The sequence below is a fragment of the Malaya genurostris genome, chromosome 1 (assembly GCF_030247185.1).
Source record: "Malaya genurostris strain Urasoe2022 chromosome 1, Malgen_1.1, whole genome shotgun sequence".
NCBI classification, from domain to species: Eukaryota; Metazoa; Arthropoda; class Insecta; order Diptera; family Culicidae; genus Malaya; species Malaya genurostris.
The window spans coordinates 116480105-116499643 of record NC_080570.1 but is presented as its reverse complement, the minus strand read 5'-3'; the positions used below and the strand labels follow the sequence as shown (position 1 = coordinate 116499643).

At 37.2% G+C, this 19539-nt stretch overlaps 1 protein-coding gene across 3 annotated transcripts in view; it reads right to left on the bottom strand.

Annotated features, from left to right (window-relative positions):
- Window positions 1-428: 428 nt before the first annotated feature.
- LOC131425537 (zinc finger and BTB domain-containing protein 18.3) overlaps window positions 429-19539 on the bottom strand; it is an 84590-nt gene continuing 65479 nt past the window's right edge. The window contains exons 1-5 of one of the 3 annotated variants that reach the window (XM_058587492.1): window positions 8801-8937; window positions 7762-8543; window positions 7073-7696; window positions 6823-7000; window positions 429-6333 (exon numbers count right to left, since the gene is read on the bottom strand). In XM_058587492.1, coding sequence (XP_058443475.1) covers window positions 6037-6333; window positions 6823-7000; window positions 7073-7696; window positions 7762-8489 — 1827 coding nt within the window. In that variant the 5' untranslated portion in view covers window positions 8490-8543; window positions 8801-8937 and the 3' untranslated portion in view covers window positions 429-6036. Of the gene's footprint in view, window positions 6334-6822; window positions 7001-7072; window positions 7697-7761; window positions 8544-8605; window positions 8755-8800; window positions 8938-19539 lie in introns of those variants that run through there. The other 2 variants (XM_058587493.1, XM_058587491.1) reach the window with 2 other exon arrangements.

Below are 19539 nucleotides of genomic sequence, written 5' to 3'. Positions count from 1 at the left end.
ATGTTGAATGAGACGCCGTGCGATGGCGTTGCTGAACTGAAGATTGAGATCGCTCCAAGCTGAAAGGGTCTGTCTAAAGCCTCACGACCATCCAACGATCTTCAGGTGGGATTTGACATCATACCATTACACTCGTCATTGCTGGCACTGAACCGGACCGGAAAGATTTGAATAGAAGTGAGGGCAGTAAATTTTCCAAATGCTGATTTTTAAGAATTATCTGTGTTGTTTCACGGAATATCAGATCAATTAGGCCTTTGACCTGATATTGATGTTGAGATTTATATAAATTTGATACAAAGAACCGACTCGGGATAAATAAAGACTGTGAAAACCGAAAACAAAAATCGTTGTAATGCGATGTTAGAGGTTTATTCCATCAACACATTTATAAGCAAGGACTTTTTCGGTTACAAGAAACATTTGAATTTTCTTTTCAATTCACCATTTTGTCGTTTATTTGTTTGCGAATTTGTTTTGATTATTCACATAGTCCGTGAACTCACTTATAAATACACCAGTTTACATCAGCCGGTGTTTTCCTTAACTACATTTTTTCCACAAAAAAATTACTCTCCATTTAGTATTTATATTTTCCTTTATATTTGCTTGCAGTTTTTGGGAAACCATATAGGCACGTTTTCACTTCTGTTTAAATATGTTTTTAAATATCGCCTATCGTGTGTTTATCTTACTCGATGCCGTTTTGCAGTTAAATTGATTTTCCAAATCAACTTTAAATATGTGCAGATTTGATTCCAATTCGGGCATTATTTTTAATTTATTTATTTATATACTGTAATAGTGATTGCACATTCGGTTACTTGTTCAACATAAAAAGGAAACTACTAGTTGCGTCTGTCTTCACGACAATGAAAAATCATTTAGCTTAGTTTTTTTCATTTTTTATTAACTTATATCAAATGTTTGTGTTGCATAATTAAATACAAAAAAATAAGAATACCTTGTTCTGTTCGTTTGCTATTATGTTTATTTTAATTTTATAACGATCTTTGAATATCTTATTTTCAGATTGTTTTTCCACTATATTTAGGATCTGCCAGTTTGACAATACGAGTACGAACACAAACAGAAATAGACAACATTTTACACCTTACGTACTAGTCAAATAGATATTTCCTATTTGTTTGCCACCTGCTTCACTGTTTGGTCGAGTGTCAAAGCAGTCCATAATGCTGTGTGTCTGGAATGTTTCAAAATGGGTACGGACTTCTAGCTACTGTACGAGAAAATCGTCCATGTCATTTACGAGATATCATCACATTAAAATTGTCTCACAGATCAGTCGATTTTAGACAAAACGAATCCAAATCATAAATTTGAAACTAAAATCCCTCTCTCCTAATCAAAATATAAAAAACAAAAAAAGTAAAACCAATGAAATTAAATAATTTGGCTACGCGAAAAAAAAAGCTTCTTCTAGTTGTTTTTGTACCTTGTAAAACTATGACCGGAGCATGCATGGCTGACTAATATACAGTGTTTGAATGTGGTTCCTACAGCCTAACCTCTACGAGATGGCATCGGTTGCGTTACGGAGATTCCCTCTTTTCAAAAGACTATCGAACTCCCCCGGACGCACAAATTCTCCTAAGAAATAATAGTGAAAACTATACAGGAAGCACCTTTTCCCTAATCTAACCTAAATAACCCATTTGATCGAAGAAGTACGCAAGATTCTCACTAATGAAAAATTATAAAAACTAATGGAACATTTAAACTATGAATGATAGTATACAATAGTTATGCAATGTCGGAACTAAAATATGAATTCTACTACGGAACGGATGTTTGTTTTTTCTTCTCTCGTTGGGAATAACGTTTCATTCAAAATGAAACTGTCGGTTGATTGTATTTTTTTGTTTGCAATTATGTGAAGGTTCAGAAACAATTTCGTGCAGAAAATGGAAATGGGTCAGATTTGGTTAACAACAGCTAACCAGATAGTAACAAATTAGAGCGAAATTCGGCAGTAAAATTTTCAAGTAGCTGTTAACAATTTCAACTAATTTTAAATAATGTCAATACTTGGTTGTTTTTGATTGCGTTCTATCGAGACTTATATGGCAAATCTGTTTATCGATTTTTTGCAATTATGTTGTATTTGCTTTATGTCAACCAAACGAGTTCCGGTGTCTGTACTACGGAAGTACTACAGTTCCATTTTCTGCTAACAGAAAAAAAGTACACTAAACCTTCCCTGTTTAAAAACTAAGAATAATATATTTCATAAAAGATCACATTCAATTCTCCCGTGCCGTTCGGAATGATATGTTATTTTTGTACGAAAAAGAAGTTGGCTGAATGGCAGGTCAAAGACGCGCACAGAAACTGATGGGCGAATTGGTAGTTGGCAGCACCCTCCCAGATTTGAATGAAACTTTCTGCAGACATGTAAACATTATCACAAAATGCCACTTTGCATAGGTCTAAGCTTCTTTTTTATTCAAACAGAGTCGTAAAATGACAAATCCTACAAAAAATAGTGTCGTGGTGATTATTTTCACAGAATCAGTCAAATTTTCGAATGAAAACAATTTCTAATCGAGTCTTACACTGAGAAATGTCGATAATTTGCGAGAAAACATCATTTTTGATTTTGATGAAATCTCATCCCAAAGTAGGTGATTATGCTTCTTAGCAACCGTTCATACATTGAAGGTTTTAAGGAAAAAAAGATTTTCTAACAAAAACTTTTTGCACAAACCAATTTTTTTTATCAGTGTCTTTTCATCGAAACTAAACTGAAAGCCATAATCGTCCAAGAATCCTGTGACATTCGGTTAGTAAGGAACTTTCACAGAAAAAAACACCCTATCGCTAGTTGCAAAAAGTATCAGAACTAGGTAAGAAAGTTTTTTCGTAAAAATAACTATCTTACAATATAAGGACGGTTGGAAAAGATCATTACATCGGAACGAAATCTCATACAAATCAAAAATGGTTCTTTTTATGTAAATCGCCTTTAACTTTTGAAAATCGATTTTTTTCAGTGTATACTATTAGAAAAATTTCATGCGAAATCGTACTCGGAATACCCTCTCAGATTTAAATGAAAGTTTCTGGACATGCAGGCTTTGTCGCAAAATGTTACTTTGTATTCAAAAATTTATCTAGATTGTGTTTTGAAAAGGGCTATACATTTACAGCCGAAAAATGACAAAACTTTTGTGCAAATGATGGTTTGCGAAAAAACACCATTTGACATTGAAGAATTGGGTTTATTTTGCACTGGAAATAATTTTAACTAAAAAAATGAAATTAGAATATTTTTTTCCGTGCCGGAAAATAACCATCGATCTGTCAGAAATATCCATACTTTCGAGCAGGGTTATTTTTGACAACTTCGAAATAATCGCTCGAGTGTCAGATTTCAATCAAAAGTTAAAATTAACCACGAAATCGTTTTTTTTTTCTCCAGTGTCTTTTCATCGAAAACCAAACTAAACTGAATGTCATCATCCAATAATGCAATGACACTCAATTTATCAGGAATTTCACATAACACCATATCGCTAGTTGCCCGTTTTATTTAGATAAACTCCTTATATTGTAAGCTAGAAAAAAGTTGATCTAATGCTGTGAACCATTTCGCGGTTAATTTTAACTTTTGGTTAAAATCTGACACTCGAGCGGTTAATTTGATGTCAAAAAACACTCTGTTCGAGAGCTTGGTTATTTTCAGAGATGCCCGGTAAAAAGTTCAAATATCTTCAGGCAGGGTTGCAAAAGTCTGCATATTCGAAAAACAATCTGCAGTCCGCAGGTATGTCTTACTGGCATCAATTTCACGATAATGTATAATACGCGAGACTGACGAAAGTCTGTGAAAAAACACAATTCTCGGTTGATTTTCCAGAAGACCGTAACAGCAAGTGACAGTTTCTCTTTGTTTACTTTCTCTTCTATTAATTACCAAGCGGTTTACACGTTTATCACTTAACTCTTTGCATAGAATGATGCTCGAAACGTTCGACTTCCAAACAGAACTGTGAAATTTAAGAAAATCTATTTAGATCACATCACAATAATCGAAAGAGAGAGTGGGCAAAGAGAAACTGTCACTTGCTGTTACGGCCTTCTGGAAAATCAACCGAGAACTTTCAAAAGTCTGTGAAACTCTGCACAACAAAAAATGTCTGCAGCACTATATACGAAATCTGGCATCTCTGGTTATTTTTGACAGATCGATACTGAAAAAATCTTGCAATGCAAATTTTATATTAAATTATTTCCAGTGGAAAATAAACCCAAATAACTTTCCGTCCGTCAAATTTTTAAATGGGCCGCAGTTTCAGTTAAATTTAACTACTCGACACAAAGTTAAAATTAACAACGGTTCACAGCATAAATACCAATCTTGGGACAAAACGTCCTTCAAATCAAAATTGGTGTTTTCTTGTAAATCGACTTTTTACAGTATTCAAATTTGATTAGACAAATTTCGTGCCAAATCGTACTCGAAGTTGGCAGCACTCTCTCAGATTTGAATGAAACCTCCCGTAAAGATAAACCCAAGATTACAATGTCCAATTGGTTTCCAAACGTAAAACTCAAATCCACTCAGAGGGGACGGGTATAGCGTGATGGGTAAGTCAATACCAGCCCGCAGCCCGCCTGGGTTCGATTCCCAACCCCGCACATAGGGTCAGAAAGTTTTTCTGGTCCGAAGAGGCGAATGACCTTAAGGTTAAAACCTCTATAATCGAAACAAAAAAATAATCCACTCAGCGCCTTCTATGTTTTACTTTAAGAATCATGAAATAGAAATGTTAGCGTAGTATCCATTGCGGAAATAGTTAATAATTCATGGTAATATTTTCTTAAACATATCTACGGAATGGGTAAAACTTGTGCATTCGTGAACCTTTGGATCAAAAGTAAACCTTTAATTTCTTTAACACTGAATTATATATAGATATTGATGCTAGGTGAGGTTATGTTATCAATTTACGTAATCGAAATTAAAGGTTTAAACAATTACTGGGTGAAATAAACTATCAGGACATTTAATGCATAGCCATTTGAGCTCAGACGGTTGTTGTTTTGCTTCAAAGAATAACTGAACTGAAACTGAAAATGCACCGAGTTTATCGAAGGCTCGTCTTTGAATGGTACAAGAAAAATCACTGACAACTAGATCTGGAGTTTATTTTTGTTTTCTGGATATGTATCAAAAAGCCACTTTGCATACTTTGATTTTCCAAAATTGATTTGGACCGTCTTTTGAAAAGGACTAACCTTTTTTGACAGTCTAAACACCATTTTTTTATTTTGATGAAATCTTTTTCCAAGATAAGTTATGTTCCCTACCAATCGATCACAATTTGGAAGTTTTGGAAAAACAAAGTATGCAAAGTAGTTCTTTGTGACAAAGTCTACAAGTCCAGAAAGTTTCATTCATATCTGAGAGGATGCTACCTGCGATATCTTCTTGGATGTCTGTTCTCTGTACTATTGGTTATAATTTTGTTACACTGAACACTCACCATACCGTGGCGCTGATCATTTTCGAACAATGTAGTGTCTGACACAAGAATTCAACATCAGTTCTCAATTGCCCAAGTTTCGAAACAAGATCTGGAAGTTTACTTCTACATTAGAGCTACATTCTTAAAATCTGGTTGCGCTGCTGGAGAAGAAGAACTCCGATAGCTTTTCAGCAGGAACTACAATCTTCAACTAGTCCAGTTTTCGTAAGTCACCGATACCTCGAACAGTATCCGTGATGCCAAGTTCTTTCTCGTACAAAACCGACTGTAGTTAAGAAGCTCATCCATTCGGAACGCCTAACAAACAACCGCTGCGGTATGTTGATACATTAGGGACAACAATTCTTTCGTTGCACCTAAGGGTTTCCGAACGGAAGTACTTCCTAACCCTTAATTACTATAAGATCTGACTTTTTTCTATGGCATACTCGGTAGCGTGTCAATGAATCTTACAGGAATTGTTCGGCAGTCGCCGTTGTTTTGTCTGCCTCTTGGAATGCTTTGAACTACAACCCACTCTCGTCTAGGTGTTCGTCGATAATTGCGCGGCCGTCGAAGTGGAAGCCATTGCGCTCAGAGCGGAGCTGCTGCTGCTGCCGGCGGCGGCCGATGACGCTGACGAACTTGGTGAACTCCTCTTCAGAGCCGATATGCTAATTTCCGGCTTCACCCGCAGTTGTGATTCTGCATGCGATGACATAAGCGACAGAGCTGGCATCTGTTGTAGGGTTCGGTCATCTTCCGGACCGGCATTGTTGACGCTGCTAGCACCCATTCCGGTCATATGGTCGTGGTCGGTTTGAGCGGTCACTTCCTGAAGCTATAGAGGGAAGGGGAACACAAAAAAGGCAGGCAAAAATATGTGAGTATCGACGCGCAAAGCGATGGATGTTGCCTAATTTTCTAAACTACGGTATATCCTAGCTGCTATCTACCGAACGAAACTACACGAAATACACTACAATACTGCAATATCTACAAAAACAATTCCTTTCTTCCCTTGCAAACTATCCCTGAGCGAAGTGTTCCACGGTCACGGCCAGGACGTTGCCATGCGCGATGTCAACATTGGTACAGCGGGTGACGACTGTTCCGAACGCGAAACCGTTGGCGGTGGCGTCGGTATCGTACAGATGGGCACGATCGAAACCGCTTGCTCCGGAGGCGACCGGCAGCTCATATCCAGTGCAGTCTGCTGGTTTTCCCGCTGGTCGTCCACCGGAGTCACGGAAATCGATGCAGCCGCCGCGGCATTCGTGGCAGCCAACAGTTTACCGGCAACGTCCCGTTGCAGCCGGACCATACTTACTTGCTCAAGGTAGCTGCTGATGGTCGAGGGTGTCGTGTGCATAAGTTCGGCCGCCCGTGGCAAGCTAATGATGCCCCGTTGCAGCATTGTCATGATATCCGTTGTCGTCCCCACACTCGCACCGTCACTGGCCGTCGGCCACATGTTGTTGATTCTGGATGCCGCCATGAAAGGTCCACTGCAGAATAAAAATAAAACACATATTAGCTCCATCTGTTGGCGGATAGTGGTAACAATTTGCTAAACTCACCGATACGGATGCTTGAGACATCCGTACGTCTCCCGGTACCTTCCATACAATGTTCCGTAGGAAACTCCGAGTAACTTGGCCGCCTTCTTCATCTCTAGCGTTTTGTTTTTGATCCCATCCATGACCCGCTTCGTGAACGGTTCCTCCCAGAACTGTGGCCGTCGCCCTTTGGTCAGATAGTCGTTCATTTTGATCACATCTTTCCACTCTTCCTGTTCCTGGGCAGTCAAAAACACTGCATTACTTTGATCGTTGGGACTCGGCGGTGATTGATCATCATATTCGAACTTGGCTCCTATGTTGGACAGATAGTCCTGAGGAGTATCTGGTCGTTCGAGTTTCGGGATAAGTTTCCGAGGGATGTGCGTGTCTTCGTCGAAATCCATCCCCTGTAAACCATCCGGCGGAACCGTCCGACTCTGCTGTTCAAGGTAAGCCGCTGCAGCGGAACTTAAAGCCGAATGATGCTGTTGCTGCTGCTGCTGTTGATGATGAAGATGGTGATTGTCATCTCGTATCGTTTGTTCATTCGAACTGTCATCCATCATTACCGCTACCAGCTGAGAACTTGACGTGAACGGAGTAGAACTTCCGGCACCACCTTCAACGTGGGAGATCTTAGGCCTGCAAAGGAAGAACAATTCTAGGTGAGTAATGAATTTCTAAAAACTGACTAAACTTGAACTTACAATTGTTGAAACGTATCGTACTCCTCATCCAGCGGAGGCCGGCCACGTTTCTTTTTGTTGCCAAAGTAGTTGATGGGTGAAGCACAGTTAATCGGATTCCGTGGGGAACCCGCGGCCAGCGGAGTTAACAGTGGCAGATTGGGCGAATCGGAAATTCGACTTTCCAAACTGCTTACCGTTAATGGTGTCATCGAGGAACTGCTAAGATTGTGTTGTGGTGCCAGTAGTTTCTTTGTTTCCACAATTTTAATACTGTTATTGTTATTATTACTAGCCACGGATGGGTTGACGTTCTTCAGGCTTAAACTGTTGTTGTTATTCGCGCTGGTATCACTGCCCGTAGAGCTACAATTTTCCTCATCTCGCCAGCTCACCTCAGCCAGGCCCTTTATCCGGAGCTCTTCGGCAGTCTTGAGCAGCGAAGCCAACGATCCGTGCTCCACGTTGATCTCGCCTTTGTACATAAATTCGATCAGACATTTGATGTCCTCGAACTTGGCATCACGCATGATTATGATTGGATCTTTTTCGGTCGTGCTGCAGTTAGTAAGCAACTGATCGAAATACGTACTGCAAGCGCAGAGAACAACCCGATGAGCACGGATCGTTTGTCCTTCGCAGGCCAGCGTAACGTCACAGAAGCAACCTCGATCCAGTAGCTGTGAGAACATGGTCTGCAGATTGCTGTGGTGGTATTTCCACCGGAGACAATACTGTTGCGGTAGCATGACGGTTCGGATCTTCACTGAGTGTTACTAATGGCCACTATGGTCGGGTAAAACCTGAAACGGAAAAATATATTTCTGTTAGTTTTTTTTTCTGGCACTGATCGAGACCGACCAACAAACAAAAAAAAACTGGAACTGGTTTTGCCATTGCTATTGGGAAATAAGTGGAAAAACTCGGGTGAATCGGATTGTCTTTTTTGCCTCTTTTTTGTTTGCTTTCTGCAGTTACAGGGAGGAACAAACCCTTGCCGCGGTTTGGAAATTCAATATTATATATATAGCAAAGATTTTTTCTGGCACTCTGCCTGTACCCGCTTTTTCATCATCACTGCATGTCGCCTTTTTCTTTCTCATATTGGATTTTCCCCTTTTTTTCTCGCAGTAGCACTAGTGCCACGCACGCACGGCAACCGGCGGTGTACCGGGCACTGATGGCCTGGCTGCTAGCAGGAATATGACATTTTTCCCGCCCGGTTGTCGTATTTTTCTTTTTTCCGATCCTTTTTTGGGTTTTCAAGCGTGCGATTTTTTTTCTCTCATTTCGTCGTCTCCAAGTCCCTGGTGTGTTTCCCTTGGGCTTCGGTTGCTGATGGGTATTTTTCTTATATAATAAAAAATTATGACAGAAAAATCGATACTTGGACGCTCTTCGGAAACGGTTCTGTAACACACCACAGCGGTGATTGCAGTAAAGTAACAAGACATTTTCTTCGGTTGCAGTTAGAGGGAATTATTATTCGTCGAAATTTTCCGTTTTCATTTAGTTGGCAACAACATTATGAACTATTACCAAATTATGCCGATTGTTGTTTTGTCTATATAAAAAAAAAGTTTTAACACAAACAGGCAAAATAGTGGAATTTAAAATTTTAACCAATAAGACTCCATTGAGAAAAAAAAAGAAGCGTTGATTCGATTCAAACTACGAATAATGAATAATTGAACACATATATTTGCATCAAATCAACGAAAAATCATTAGAAGAGTGAGTCCTTTTGTTTTAAGGCTTGAACGACCACTCCTGGTTGATGGTATTTGGTCAGATGATGGAACATTGCTACTTCGAATTTTAATAATTCAGTTATCAGTACTACTGCCGATCTTCTTCTTTTTCTTCACTTCTGATGGCGTCCCCTCACTTGAGATGACACCGATAGATGGCACATCGACTTAGCTATATTGCCAATTAGTTTTCGTTTATAGCCCAAGGGACTTTATTTTCACTGGACTACAAGTGAAAACCTCGCTATGTGACAACGTGGATTCGCCAAAGTACGGATGAAAATCCTTTGTTTCTTGCGAAATACTTGACTCGTTGAGGGTTTCACCTGAAGCCGTAGTACCGGTCAAACCGGAACTTATATCGTTTGCATTGATTGAGCACTTTCCGTTCCTCCTTTCAGATCAGTACACTGCTAGAAATCAACACTTTTTTATATATGAGCATGTTGATATCGAATGATTCGAACATAAGACTAAAGTGTGCAACTTTATGACTTAGCTATTGTCAAAACATGTTGGTTTGAAGTGTCATCATAGTAATGTATATATGCCATATCAATAATTTTGATTTTCTCCATCAATTGCGGCAGTATCAAGTGTCAAACATGTAAGAAATAAGTTTTGAACAAAAAGGCTGCAAAAAACTTCGTGAACTGATTGAATCAAATTTTGTGTCAAATGTTTTAGAAATTTTTCCCACAATGGGTACAACCGAGTCTGTTTATTTTCCCATCTCAACTCTGTTTACGAAGCGAAAACTTAAATTATCGAAGAGAATCGAAGAGAAAGTGAAAAAAGAAAAACTGTCACTTGCTATAGCAATTTTTTGAAAAAAATCACGAGACATTTTTTCATTCTAATTTGCATGATTCAAATAATGTTTGTGTTTTCAGGTGATTAGTATCTGACAACGATGGTGATGGTCATCGTTTTACAATATATAGAATATTAAATTAAAACGTATAATTCAATAAACTATGTTCAGCAAATTATTTTAACCTTTATATTCAAATGATGATATTTTCATGTATTTATTATGAAAAAGTTTTCTACGTGAGAATTAAGTGTAAACTCAACTAAAATTTAAGTATCTTCGTCAGTTTATATGCACTTGCCTGACAATTACCTTGTAAGTGCCAAGCCAATTGAATGTGCCATACAATTAGAATCCTTTTGGTAGATGGTTTTACAGATGTATTATCTATATGTTTCAATGTGATTTCATTTAAATTAGATTTGAAATGATTTACATTTGCAATTTAAGTATCTAATCAAATGCGGCAAAATTTAGTGTAAAACACTTTCGTCCAACATGTCGATTTTTATCAGTGTAGTGGTCTACTGTAATGATGCATGTTTTCTTAGTAAAACTAGCATACCCTGTTCAATTTATTAACAGTTCTGAGTCAAGTTTAAAGGAATTCTTCGGTTCTTTCGGAATTTTGAATTGTCGCTCTAAATGACGATTGGAAATTCTAAACACATTTCACCCTGTTGTTCTGGAACCGGAAGTCGAATCCGAACAAAGTTAAATAACAGTCTATGAGACCGTAAAACCTTTCACTTGAGTCTAAGTTTGTGAAAATCTACTCAGCCGCCTCTGTGCAAACGAAGATTATTCCGTTTTTAATTTTTGACCACAATTTTTAGTACTTCCGGAACCGGGTTAGCTGAAATCGGTTGGTTTGGACAACAACTCGCATAACCTACAAATTGAATCAATTGTTAGTCCAATTTGGAAGAATCTTTCCGGTTTCAGTATTATCGCACAAAATGCCGGGTTGCAATTTCATAAACACTTAATTCTGGAACCGGAAGCTGGATATGAATAAAATTCTATATCAAGTTGGATTATAGGGTGCTCCATTTTTTAAAACGGTATGGAAACATTGAATAACTTGTCATATCGCAGGAATTATACGGCTAGTTGAAAATATTTGGCACGATTTTTCCGTGCCATACATGAAAACACTTGAAAATGATTTTTTTACACTTATCAACCTATAATTCCGGAGTCGTATCCGGATGAAACATGATAGAGTTCTATGGGATTGTAAGACCTTCCATTTCAATCTAGGCTCGAGTGCACTTCTTTTTTATTTTTTCGCACATTTTACCTCGTAACCCCGGAACCGGAAGTTGTATCCGAATGAAATGGAACCATGAGATTCAAAAGTACATTTCAGTTGGCAGAAAAAATTCGAATTCGCATAGAAAATAATTAACAAATTTTCAGTAAATAGTCACATATTTTTCGATAGGATTGCACAGTGGTCTCAATGATATCAAAACACGCGTTTTTTTGTTGTTGTTTGTGCTTCAGGGGTGATTTTGGAACTTTCATGTTTTAAGAAGAATTTCTGTTTGGAATAGTCCGCCTCTTTTAATATAATCAAAGTTGTCATTAATCCACCTACAAGTGAGTGAAAGAAATTATTTTGCATGCAATACGAGATAGAGAATTTATGTTTTCAGAAAAAACTGTAAATCATGTTTAAACTAGAAAACCTGCCGAAGACATGAACACTTTATTTGTTTGTTTGGAGCAGCGAAAAGCCCGGTGGAGTTAGTTTCTGTCAAACTTGCTCTCCAACAGGCGAGTTTTATCCTCGTCTTTTGCATCAACAGATTACAATCATCCAAATGATACATTTCACTTAAACATAGTATTTCTAAACTTACTAAAACTAAAGCTAATTAGATGATAACCCTAGGAACAATTTCTTGACAACTTTTCGTGATAGATTGAAGTCGAATGAATTGTAACAGTGGTTGAATGTTCGGCACATACTGGCAAAAGGCTCGTTATACCCATAATTAGTTCTAGCATAGGGGATCCTAAGAAAAGAATAGTTCCTATGATTGCGGCGATGGATATCAATTTGTAAATGCTGTAAGAGCTCGGAGCGGTCTATTCCTTGCTGACATCGCGACGGACAGATAACAAATCGAGATCAATCAGGTTGCACCTGGAATGATAACCTGGAAGGTTCCAAGGGTTTCTCCAAGGAAGCCGACGCAGAGCAAATCGAACATATTTTCGTTGAATTGCTTCAACTTTCATAACTTCATAACTTTTTTCAATAATTTTTTAGAATTTTCTAATGTTCTACAATTATGTTTTAGTTATCAAAATACATATTTTTGTCATAGGTCGCATATTTCACAAACTTGAAGTATGCAACCTAAGATAAATATGTGGAACCAACTTAAATTCACTTAAATTTATTTTTGAAACACACTTTTAAAAAAGTATGTCCTTACATACCCCAATATATATGTAGCACCTTAACATACAGTGTTCATCAACCCTGCACTTTAAACTCAATATTGATCAAAGTAAGCGAGCAAATAGGGGCAGGTAAAAATTTCAGACAGAAGTAAAAAGAATTTCCTTAAGACTGACAAAATTTTCATTTTTTTTTCATCAATTAAATGTTGTTAATCTGTTTAGTTTCCATTTTTGATTAGATGGAACGCAGTATACCTCTCCGTTCTTTTATGTTTCAGTATTTTGTGGAAAGTTGTTTGTTTTATAACGGAGACTTAAAATTTAAAATTAAGATAAATAAAATATAATAGTAGAACATTTGAAAATTCTAAAAATTCTTTGAAAAAAAGTAAAAACTGGATTTTGGGGGTCTCCAATAAATAATGTATCATATCTCGATTCCAATGCATTTTAAAGTTGAACACTGTCTTCAGCATGTTTTCTTGTTTAAACATGATCTACAACTGTTCTGAAGACATAAATTCTTTATCTTGTATTGCATGAAAAATATTTTTTTTCAACTCACAATGACAATTAAACCACCTTACATCGAAAGAAGCGGACTATTCCAAACAGAAATTCTTCTGAAAACATGAAAGCTCCGAAATCAACTCCTGGAGCAAAAACTGAAAAAAACGCGTGTTTTTTGGCATGATTGGGATCAGATTGTGAGGAAATAAAGCAAAAATTTCTAAGTATTACAAAAGAAGAGATCGATTGACCCTACTTTTATCAAACAGTCTCATAGACTGCTATAAACTTTTATCCGGATTCGACTTCCGGTTCCGGAATTACCGAGTGGTGAATGTGGAATCCTTCAATTTCAAAATAGAGTTTTTGTAAGTGATGAAGTAAAACGAAGCTAACACCGAAGATGAACTCAAGATGGATCAACTCGGTTCATTGTCAGTCTCAGTCCGATCATCATTTAAAACAAAACAACAAGCGTCTGATCGCTACGTGCGTCGTAACTATGACAATTTTTGTTTACGTTTGTAATACATTTCCGGTATAGTTACAGTATGAACGATATTGAGCAATTCTGCCGCATATCCAGGGTTTCTAAAAATAAGAAAGCAAAAATTACTTAGAATTTAGAACAAAAATTACTTAGAAGCTTAGAACTGATTTAATTTGTTTTCGTCTTATCCCACGAAGCATTAAAGTCAATGGAAGCAACCAATCATTATGTGCTGTATGTTATACATATGTTTGCTTCTTTTCTAACTTTGTATTATTCCCACAGCATTTTGTCCGAATTTGTCGACACTTACTAGCGGACCCTTCGTTACACTATTACTGGTTCACGATTTATCACCTAACTTTTTTCGATGGATCGTAAGGAACATTGTAATCTTGAGTTTATCTTTACTAATACCTTCAAACTAATTAGTGAACTCTTCCGGTTTGCAAATTTTGATAGTTGTTTGCCGAATTCGAAAAGCAACTCACACCGATTTTTCAGAGATGGTTAAGCCGATTTTCACAAACATGAATAAAAGGTGACATAATCTATTTAATTTAATAAAGATTCAACTTCCGGATCCAGTAATACAGGCTGATGGATGTTGAAAATATCAAATCGTTATTAGAGATGAAATGGAATTTCAAGGTCTTGTAAGTTGATTGCCATGAAACCTAATAAAATTTCGGTTCATGAAGTAGCAGTTCCAGGAATACAGGCAACCAACGTCTTGATCTATCTAACCAATTAGGCTTCCCATGGCCCCTTCGGAACATTCATATCGATTTCAGTTCATTGCCGGAAATTTTTTTTCCGTTCTGTGGCGTGTAATAATGGATTCACGTTTCGTCAACAGTTATCAACCTACTCCAAAAGTCCAACCGAATGTGCATCAGCATAGCCAAACATACTTCCGAAGTGCGCTCGCGTTTATAACTTCTTTGTAGTCCTGAGTAAGCATGTGTGTCACACAACGGCAGGATATCTTTTTCATCAGCTGAATCTTGTTCAAAGTAAGGCATGTCAGCTCAGTACTAAGCATTTTGGCATCCATTAACTAGCGCATTTTCCCTTTCTGGTCATACAATGTTACTCCATGTAGTTTTGACATTGTCCTGTGTAACCGTACCGGAGGGCCTGCCACTGCGGACTTTATCGGTAGTGGAGTTTCGACCACAACGGAACTACTATTCCTCGGTATAATCTAAAGTAGCAAAGCAAAGCCTTGGTATTACATTCCTGTAGTGGAATTTGACCTTCTGTTTCAACAGACTTCGCAGACGTTTTTTATTTGAAATGAAAGACCAATGGATTTATTACTTATTTAGAAGCTCGTTAACCACAATTGGAACGAATATAATCTAAGGCTGATATTTTCCGTTGGCATCACCATAGCTGATAACGTCCGAATCGTCATCAATTTGTTATTCGAACTCAGATTAGAAATAATTAATCTTGATCAAAGCGTCGACTAAACGTGAACTTCAATGTGTGGATGTAAACGTCGTCAATGCTGACTCAGTGCTGCTTCCTGAGATTGTTCTAAATTCTCTTAATTGTATTGTATAGCAAGCGTTAGGAGTGCAAACTGGAATATGTCCATTCGCACCACAAATAGAGAAGCATTACTTTTGAAAGTATACTTACGTTTAAAAACATCCAACAGCGGATGCGGAAACTTAAAGTCAGCAAACAAAATGTCAACCATTCTCATTTAAATTTAGGCGAGACATTTATTAGGATTTCAAAAATTATCGCATTGCATTACTTTGAAATAAAACAAGCAAACCACTTTTCACAATCTTCCGAATTTTAAAATTTTATGTTAAACATATTCAAAAATATGATCAGTATCTAACGATTGGAAAACCATGTGAACACAATGATGTAATGAAAACCGCGAAAATGTTTCCGCAGAGACGGGATTCGAACCCGTAGCTAACTCCTAACCGGGGAAATTGTTTTACCAATTAAACTACCCTGCATATGAAAACACATGAAGAGAAAGTCCAATTGATTGGACGAAAACTAAGCATGCTTCGCTGTACTTAGCCACCACGGTATTCACTTACAGTCCCGTATCGACGGAAACAAATTCAACAGAAACACATACAATGATCACGAGTCTATTTCTACCCATCCGCTCTTGCCGCACGATACTGATTTGAGACTTTTGTTTTTGTCTATTTCGCTATCTACGGGATAACACACGATAGTTTCATCCATCGATTTAATGGATCTCCACTAGTGTGAGGTGACGATTGTGTGATCTCAAACACAATGGTAAAGGTACACAAACCTTTTATTGACCTTCAACGATTTGTTTTAGTCTTTGTGGTGGCTAAGTACAGCGAAGCATGCTTAGTTTTCGTCCAATCAATTGGACTTTCTCTTCATGTGTTTTCATATGCAGGGTAGTTTAACTGGTAAAACAATTTCCCCGGTTAGGAGTTAGCTACGGGTTCGAGTCCCGTCTCTGCGGTAACATTTTCGCGGTTTTCATTACATCATTGTGTTCACATGTCAGTTTTCCAATCTGTTTCCCCGTTAGATACTGATCATATTAAAACTAGCTCAAGACGGCTCTACGTCTTAACAAAGACTAAAACAAATCGTTGATATTCAAAAAGTTATATTTATCATACGTTCAAATTACTAGGTGTTGAAAAGTTTCGATGCAATGTTCAGCATAATTGTATTCTAAATCAATTCCATCACGGAGATCATGCTGCATCTTTGATTCACAAATGAAACATATGTTAGTTTCGGATTTATTCCAACCGCTTCAAGTCCAAAATCTGACCGCATGTACTTCGATTTCTCATTTTTAAAACATGTTATTGGCACTCGGAATCACGTAGCTTTGTGTTGTGAAATAATAGCTCATATGTTCTGCAAGCAAAGCGGTTTAAAAATATTCGCTTTACCTCTATAAAATCCTAGTTTCTTGTAAATCTAAATGAGATTATTTCGATTCAAGTCTGACATTTTACTATCGATTCCCACGACGACTTTCTGTAAACTTGGGCCGCATAAAATATGAAAGCACAAAACCCACTTTCTAACAAAAACCAAATTCGAAATGAAACGCAACAATTAACACCTCATCGTTTCAGTTTATGCGTTAAACTGGCATAGAAGATGCTTGATTTTTCAACAGATTTGAATGGTTGAAGAGGTGCAGGTTCAAAACACAATATAAAAAAGGGACTCCATGTTATTGGCACTAGGAATCACGTAGATGTTGGTTTTCGGAGGCTGAGTTCAGTATTCTTGAGACATTGCTAAAATTATCATACTTGAATTAATGGGCTCACAGCAGTTTCACGCAATCGTGAAAACTAATCCACCAATATACTTTTTTTTTTCTTCAAAACAATTGGTCGTTTTGAGATTGTTGTTTACTGGATAAGCCACACCAAGAAGTTTATCTCTTTTGCGTCATTTAGAACTGAACAGCCTGACAGTCATCGCCAACTGTGCCTTCGTGTAAAGCAACTAAAAACAGCAAATTCTGAAAAACACAGACAGCAATCTAGCATATAAGCAAAAAAAAATTACTGTGCTATTGAAGTCTCGGAGTCCGAGAACTCTAAAGTTGGAACCGAAATGAACGAAAAAAAAGCAAATTGCTTTTCATTGCAAAGCCGTGGCCCAAAAAATAACCATTACTCGTTTTAATTTGGTTCCATGAAATTCGTTTGTGCTGCAGTGTTCTTTTTTTCCCTACATCATTTTTTGTATTTTGTTTGTTATTTCTATACCACTACTGCTTGTATAGTGTATTCTGTTTACAAAAAAAAAATACACGTTATAAAAAAAATGATCTGCAAGAAAGCGGCAGTAGCGAGGAAAAAACGAAATTAAAATTAAAAGCGAAGGACGCAAACCGTGCTCCGCGAGCGAAGAGAGGGAGGTAATAGACAAATTGTAGAGCGAGACAAACGATGATCCACCCTTCCGTCCTTAAACCGCCCGCGCGCGAACGAAAAAAACCCACTATTCGAAAAAAAAAAACATAGTTCCAAACAAGCGGCGTTCCGGCGAAGTCGAACGGGACATGATAACGAATGAAATCTGTTCCACCAGACGATGTACAAAGAACGATTTCCGAAATCGAAAAAGTCCAAGTCATTCTTTTATGTTTTTGACTTTCACATTGTGCTCGTAGTAACTTGTTTTTTTTCTGTACCTTTTTCTTTATTTTACACCGATCGTAAAAAGTATGGCCATAGCTTTTTGTTTTTCGTTCTAGCAAATTTGTCGCGGTAGGCCATGATGAGAAAAGTACCATAAAAATGACCCCATCAAATGACTGTCTTGCGAGTGTCGTCGATGGAAAATTGAAATAGAAGAAAGTGCTTCTTGGAAAGATATTAAGAAAAAGTGGTCGGAGCCTGGATATATAAACATACAATTGATATAAACTTAAAAAAATTCTGGCATTAAGTTTGAATTTGCAATAGAAATGAACAGAAAAGAAAGAGTAAAACTAAATTGAGGCTTCATTTTAATCTAATGAAGTACACAGATAAAAATATTTTGTAAATGTACAGTTTTTTTCATGCACATATTTAGAGCAAAAAATGGTATATAAAGTTACTTTACAGTTCTGTATTTTTCAATATATTTTAAAACCAGAACCAAGCGTTGTTTAAAAAAAACACACAGTCTTAATCATTGAAACATCAACGCATTCTAATATAGTTTTGAATTAAACAAATTACAAATGCCTCATGCTGTTTGTTGAAAATGATCCATTTTATAATTGACTTAAATATCTAAAGAAAAGAGTTTTCATAATATAGGGGAGACCGGGGCTAAACCAGATACTTTTTGGAAGTTGAAAAAAACATTCCAAACTGACGCGATTACAAAGTCAATCCAAGCTGTCCAGTTAACCCCGTGTCCTGTCTAGCCTCGGGCTCACCTAATAATTTCTTGAGTTGATGAGGTTTGAATACCTTACACCCCTCGTGTAGACGCACCTTAGCGAACTCAATGTAATCAATCGACTTTAGTAATCCAAGAAATAGTGATATGAAGAATTTGAAGTTTTAACAAGGCCTTATAGTGCATTTGGACCATAACATTGAAGGTGACACAACAATTTAGCATTTCTGTTTGTACCCGCCTCATAGATATTTTCCTATATATGTTATATTAGGTCAAGACGAAATATCCATGTAAATTGCTAGTCAACTATGAAGTTCTGCTAATCACAAGGTAATACTGTTAGCAACTTGTTAGCCTTGCAATAAATATGATGAAACAATATCGACAGCAATAGAAACTTTTTTGCATGGGCTCCAAGCAACCAATGCAACCAATGTCTGCTACAACAATCAACGAAAAACAACATCCGGATAGTAATGAAAATGGAAAGAAGAAAGATAGAAACCTATAACTACCCCTCTGTCAAATATTCTTCAACCTTTGTATGATAATAGTGAAAATGCCCCTTTCTGAAGAAAAAATGTAACAATATGATCCAGCGAAAATGATAAACCAGTTTTGCTTAGTGTCTAGAATACCTATCGTTTAGGTACAACACGACAGGTGGATAATGTCAGAGACATAACCAGCTGACGTGTATACGAATAAAAAGGATTGTTCAAATTCTTTAATATTTTTGACTGTTGAGACATTTATTCGACATTTATCCGCCAAAAAGCAGTTGAGACAGTAATTACCATATTACCGGTACAAGACCTAGATCAGATCTTGGAACTAGAACTTCTGGAACAGAAGCGGAATTCTGGACCTAGAATTTCGCATCGACAATCTGCTTCTGAATTGTGAACCTTAGCTCT